At 38.1% G+C, this 6,764-nt stretch overlaps 1 protein-coding gene across 1 annotated transcript in view; it reads left to right on the top strand.

The window, feature by feature from the left end:
* The window catches only part of HELZ (helicase with zinc finger), a 72,605-nt gene extending 70,425 nt beyond the window's left edge, over positions 1 to 2,180 (top strand). The window contains 1 exon segment of the mRNA XM_009573344.1: positions 536 to 2,180. Coding sequence (XP_009571639.1) covers positions 536 to 867 — 332 coding nt within the window. The 3' untranslated portion in view covers positions 868 to 2,180.
* The last annotated feature ends 4,584 nt before the right edge of the window (positions 2,181 to 6,764 follow it).

Genomic DNA, 6,764 nt, shown 5'->3' with positions numbered 1-6,764 from the left:
CATTCAGACTAAAATATCAATAATTAGTTGGTTGGCATTCAGGACTCTGAATTGCTGTTTGAGAATGAATTATATGTGGTGCTGTAAATTTTAATTTTAGCCTATTAAGCTATAAAGCAAGAAGAATGAAATAGTCTTTGTGCTGTCTCAGGGGATAAAGTGTTTAAATTAGAGTATATCCCATTCTGAAGCAGCTTACCTTCAGTGCATCTGCTAAATCCACCTATGCAGAATTGCAGGTTCACTGTTACGAACTCTGTAGGTACATGCACATGGAGAATATGGTTAAGAACGTCAGTCATCTCAGCATTGCTGACAAGGATAATACAAGATCCAATAGCTGGAAATGAAGCTAGATAACTTAATTATAAAATTTCCTAGGACCAAGAGTGACTAAACACAGAAAATTGGTGGTGGGGAGGGTTACCAGAAGAGGTAGTTTCAGTACCCCTTGTCCTTGCTTTGGGGTTACTGTAGATAGATTTCCTAAGTCAGAGCTGTTCGTTTAAACAAACTCTGCTTACTCCTTTCGCAGCTCCACCGAAGACGGTCAGGCCCCCGGAGGAACACCTGAAGGCTGAAAACATACAGCTATCCAATTCCTTCAACTACAGCGTGCTACAACATCTTGGCCAGTTCCCACCTCTCATGCCCAACAAGCAGATCGTCGAGTCAAACAGCAACAGCCAGCAGAACGCTGGTGGGAGCAAGCCTGTCATGTCCTACGCAAGTGCTCTGCGGGCTCCGCCAAAGCCCAAACCTCCTCCTGAGCAGACAAAAAAGAATAGCGACCCTTTGTCTTTGTTTCAGGAACTTAGCCTAGGTAGTTCATCAGGTAGCAATGGCTTTTACTCCTATTTTAAATAATCAGATTATTTTTTTTAGAGAGAATTTAATTTTTATTTGTGTCAGTAGATATAAGATAGTTGGGGCTTCACCTGTAGTTGCAAATATTCCCTTTGTTTATATTAGTAAATATATCCTCACTTAATTGCTTTGCTGCTAGACTTGCAACTAATTTTTTTAATTATATTCCATTATTTTGCATTTTTTTGATGTGGGTCGTTTTTTGGAAGCTTTTCTGTAGGAAGACACACACACGTTATTTTTTAATTTGTGTAATGTTAATGATATGTTGCATTAAACTAGCAGCTGAGAGGTTACCTGTACAACGTTAAAAAAGGGGGAAAAAAAAAAAAAAGAAAAAAGAAAAAAAAAGTAAAAAAAAAAGTTTGTCTAAATTGTATTTAAGAAGATTGTAAGTAGCATTTACATTTATTCAATAACATTAGCATACTATGCTGGGTTTCTGTACCAGAAATGGCCAGTTAATGTAAAAATGTATGTTATTTCTGCTTAAATTCATTTAATTTTTTTTTTTTTTAAATAAAGGTGCAGCATCTTCTAAATACTTTCAGTTTTATCAGCTTTTTTGTGAAGGGATGCTGCATTCTCAGACTTTTATAGTTTTAGATTCTGTATGATGTGGTATTGTATTTTCCATCCACTGTAGGGTAAAGTAAAGGCATTCTTTGCAGACACCTATGCCATTGTTTGGAAACATTCAGATAAAAAGTATTGGTATACTTTAAAATAAACAATAAAAAAACAAAAAACAAAAAAACCAATAAAAAACAAAAAAACTCTACATTTTATTTTTGGACAAGCTAGTAATATAAGCTTGTTTGAAAAGTTAATTTGATAGGTTTTTTAAATGAATCATGAAGCTGAAAATAAATTTTTAGGTATGTTGGTGCTTAGTAGATTTAATAACTATTTTAAAAAAAAATGCGTGAATTTAGTAAAATACTTTTTTGTTTGTTTGTTTAATTTTTTTTCCACTATGCATGTGTAAATGTTTGTAATCTGGCTTTTTCCTCCCCCCTTCTCCAGTGGTATAAAGAATTGTGCCGCTTTAATTTTTTTTTTTTTTTTTTCCGGTAAAACTTTTGGTACATTATTTGATGTTTACATTAAAATGTGACATTATACAAGGAAATTCAGATATTTTGCTAACTGTTTTGTTTGAGGAACATCATTAAAGAAGAGATTTAATGTTTGTCAAAGCTGTATCCAAATTAATCTAAATCTTTTGGGGATAAGAATGGTTACCAGGTTATTTATCTATATGAGTTCTGCTAAGTTCTCCACAAACCTGGCCCTTTAGGAATACAAACTGAAAAAAAAATGAATTATGGGATATTTAAAAATTAAAGAAAAAAGTGTGAATGAAAACTCAGAAGATAAACTTTTGTCCATAAAGATTTCTGGTCTTGCACACTGTTCATACTTTTGCAGCTGGGGAGATAGAGAGGGGTGTTTGTATAGTTTCTCCAGATAAGTAGTCCTCCTTTTACACTTGAAATAACTTTAAATCTGGGAAATATTTTACAGGGACTGAGCTGGGTGTAGTTACATTATTCCTCCACTTATTACATACAAGAATTAAATTTTAGAGCTGTGTGGGGGTGATTTCAGATTTTTACAGCTGTCCGTGGGACACCTTACTAATGAGCAGTGGCTGCTGCTGTATTCAATCAGATTTTTGCTCTGGTTACAATCAGGTTTTTTTGCATTTGACTTCATGTTTTAAGGCAAGGGTCTTTATATAATGGGGTTGATTTAAACTCAGTACACTGCAGAGGTTTGCATATAAATTTTTTATTATAAATCTTTGCTGGTTCATGATTCAGAAACTTATCTGAAAAACTTTTTCCTTCTTTTTGCTGTAAAGAAAAGCACGCATTACTCGTTAATTTATTTCCTAATGTCTATACCAAACAAAAGATGCTGGGGGAGGGGAAAGCCCCTGCCAAGTTATGCTTAGCACTTCAGCATATGGCATCAAATCAAGAGGACCCAAAAATGACTACAGGCCAAATTCTGCAACCTTGAATCAAGCAAAACTACTGTTAAATGGGTTTTTGTCGAGCTGACGGCTGCAGAAATAGGTCCATGGGAAATTCATTTGCAAGGGCCGGGCATGTGCTCAGTGTAAGTTAGCCTCAGTCTTTTTATTTCAGTGGAGCTGTGCCAGTTCTCCTCAACAGAGCACCTGGCACTGCTCTGAGAAAACAAAAATCTGTGTGCCTGAACGTTATAGTCTGTGAAGAGTTCTTGATGAGATGTGCAAGACTATGACAGAGGAGAGGTAGGGTTCAAATGCACTTCACTTCGCCGAGTCGGCATTGTAATTTCAGGGGTTTCAAAATCACTCATTTATATGGAGCAGTCTTTTGATTCTGTTCACCATATTTGAATATTAAACTAATAAACATCACTTGTTAATTTACTGCTATCTGTCAATTAGTTAAGGGGGAGATGGTCGCATCTCGCCACATTTTATTCTGTTTTACACTGCCATTTTATCTACACTGAAAATATTATGGATAAAGGAACATTTTCTCTCTGACTTACAATTTCAATTCTATAACTTTATGAAAATCCCTGCTGGTTTTGGTTCTAAATTTTCATAAGTGCTCTCACCCAGGAGTTTGAGGATGGTATGGTAGAGATCTTCTGACTATCAGCTTTGGAATTGTTTAACGTGAATCAGTTGCATTTCTTACAGTTAATATTTTTCCAAAGGATTATTTATTTTGAAATGTCTTGTCTAGCCATTATATGCCATGTATATATCCCTGAGTGGGATCTTTTGTTCTTAGACCAAATTGTCCAATGTTTATTGAAGTCATAGCTGTTTAAAAAAAAAACCCAAAACTGTATTGTAAACTCTTCTAGGACTTTAATCGAACTCTTATTAAAATCAAATTAAGTCTTACAGATGGCTCCAGTGGGCACTGGCTCAGGCTGCACTGTAAAAATACGGAGCTGCTGCAATTACAGTGAAAATTCAAAATTATGAGTTTAGATTCTTGGTTTGTATAAATTGTCTCAACTCAGAGGAAATGAATGGAGGCTTGGGCATATACACCAACTGAGTATTTGGCTCCTTGACTTTTTTATGTCACACTTAAAAGTACAATTAGTGCCAAATCCCACGCTCTTTGTCCAGGTATAAACGCCCATTGTTGTCTGTGGAAAATTTAAATGACAAGGTCATCCTGATCTAAATTTAGACAGCTTGTATTTAATATCAAGAGTAAATTCTGGTTTTACTCTCTTTAATTCCAGTTTTTTGTGAGAAAAATCTGGATGTCTCATGGGAGGTTGTCAGTGTGGTGTTAAGGATTAATAAAGAATTGAGAGAAAGATTTAAAAAAAGTTTCTTGAACTCTAAAAAATTGAACTTTTTTTTGCATTTCAAATAGAGCTTCTACCCTTTAAAAAGCTACGTACTGAATGCAGCTGGTAGGTTTCCCGGTGTATATTTGAAGACTGAATTCTGATGAAACTGCAAGCTTTAAGCTTGGCCTTACTAAGTCAGAAAAAGAAACTGGAGGAGATGCTGCTGGCTTCCATGAGCACAGAGGTAACTTGGAGACGGATTATGATTATAACGTTTGCATCTTTAGACAGTATAGTACTTTCCTTTGGTGTCCTGGATAAACTTTGTTACGGTGTGGAATATGAATGTGCTTGTCCACAGCTTGCCTGGTTTGCTCCTGCCTTGCTTGCCTGCAGTCGTCATCTGAAAAGAGCTCCGCTGCTGCCAGGGTCTCAGGCAGAGCTTTGGTGGTGCGGCCCTCTCTTGCTTCGTTAGTTCTCTGGCTGCCGTAGGCTCCTCTGTTGCGTGCCGGTCTCCCTTCTGCGTAGGACACTGAAGTGCAGTGGATCCACCTGGGGATGCGTTCAGTGTCAAGCTCCTCGTAACCAAGAGCATGTCAGAGGGACAATGCCCCTCTCCGTTCTGTCGACAGAAATCTTCACCCTTCATAACGCTTAGCTGCTATTCAAATGGCAGCCTTAAGTGTTTCTGCAATACAACTAGTAAATAGCTGTTACGCGTAAAAGCTGGCTAGTTAGAACCAAAGCCCTTGCATCCATATTTTCTCCTGAAATTTGTCATCTAGTATCGTTTGTACTGTTTTACTTAGTTGTAGGGCTATGGCAGTACTGAGCCCTAGCAATGTGTGAATGCTTCCGTTGACTTTACAAACCCTGTGAGTACTATTCCCTACTTTGATTAATTAATGTTTTGTTCCCAGATTTGTCAAGTTCAGCTTTTTTTTTTTGCAGAGATCATGCCTTATAAGCAATTCTTTTGCTATGTATATAATATCTCTACTCTAAGTAGCACTGAGAGCAATGTGTTTTACCACTCTAAATTTTCTTTTTAGAGTGAACTCAAGCATATCAGAATCCGCACATTTCCAGAGCAATAAGCCCACGATGCTCATGCTCTGCCTGTATCATCGTTCAACTAATTTAATTTGTTTTGTTAGTTTTTTAAGTTCCTAGTTTTCCTAGAAAAACTGCAGACAATTAACTTATCAAAATGGATGGTGATGATCTATGGTGCCTATAAAAAATTTGCACGTTGTATTCCTTGACATGAAATACGGGCTATTTCTGTCGGTACAGCAATACTTGCACCAGTATCTGTTTGTTGGTTGTGTCAGGGAACAAGGATTGAATCATTCTAAGCTCTTTTCTTTCATTCAAGTAAAGTAAAAGGATTTACAGCAGATGTGGTGGAAATGTCCGTTCGGTGTGGGGGTTTTGGCAACTTTAGCTTTAGTTCAGAAATGTTGAAAAGGTTTTACCTCATTAAGGATTAATAGATGCTTCTGATAAATTACAGAAAATGCTCTGTGATCTGAATTATCCGAGACCAGTTAGAAGATGTTGTCAGTCCATTTTCTGTAAGACTTGCTCCCTCCTGAAGGGCAAATACTTTCACAAGACCTGCTGAGAGCCATCGCGGTGTCCTCAGTGACATCAGTGGCAGTGGGCGCAAAACTGAACCAGAGCCCTGGGGTGCAGCCCTGCCGAAACAGGCTTGTGCTGCTGGTTCTATTAAAAAGAAAGTAGGCCAGAAATGGGAGTTTATTCCCTTCTCTACATTTCTGCGTAGAAAGCAGAAAAGTGGCTCACTGTGTGTCTAGATGCAGCGTGCATATGTGATGTATGTATGGCTTGAATTTATGTTCAATAGCTTTGCTGGAGCCAGAACATCGATCAAGGATGACAAAGCAAGAACAGTCTCATCCTCTACTTCAGTCAAAACAAAGACGTGACGCTCTTTTCTTGCCCTATGGTGATAATGGAAATAATTTGAGTAGATGCCTTTAAAACAGATCCTGTTGCTGTGAGTGTAATTTGTGGTACAGAGCAGCCTAATACTCCAGTATTTAAGTTATAAAAATAATATAACATTCAAAGGGGCACTGTCCCACCACGGAAAGCAGAAGTTTATTTTAAGTGAAGTTTAAAATGAGGTTTCTGCTATAAACAGTTTCTGCACGTTGGTCAGGTTCCTGGCATGCAAATGTCCAACTGGAGCGCACTGGATCCAGCCCAAGGGCTCGGTGTTAATCCCAAGGCCCTCCCTGGGGCTGGCAGGTTGTAGCGTGGCAAACAGCCGTCTCTGGACGTTGGTGGCCTCTTGCACTGGGTATGTTCCTCAAGCCCGGGAGAGAAAATGTCCTTCTGCAGCGGGGCCAAGGATCATATTGGGGGCAGGGGGGCAAAAATTCTCAGATCTTTCGGACCTTCTGGAAGTAATTTCCACAACTGTCAAAGTAAGGAGAAAAAAGAGGTGATGGCTACAAGGAAGCGACAGAGTGGAAAGGGATCAGTGAAAAAAAAAGGTAAGTAAGTATACCTGTGCCTTTCTGAACCACGTCGGGCTGGTCAAACAC

Source organism: Fulmarus glacialis, unplaced genomic scaffold (genome assembly GCF_000690835.1).
Source record: "Fulmarus glacialis isolate BGI_N327 unplaced genomic scaffold, ASM69083v1 scaffold5972, whole genome shotgun sequence".
NCBI lineage: Eukaryota > Metazoa > Chordata > Aves > Procellariiformes > Procellariidae > Fulmarus > Fulmarus glacialis.
Note: the sequence above shows the minus strand (reverse complement) of the source record. Positions and strands in the feature narration are given on the sequence as shown.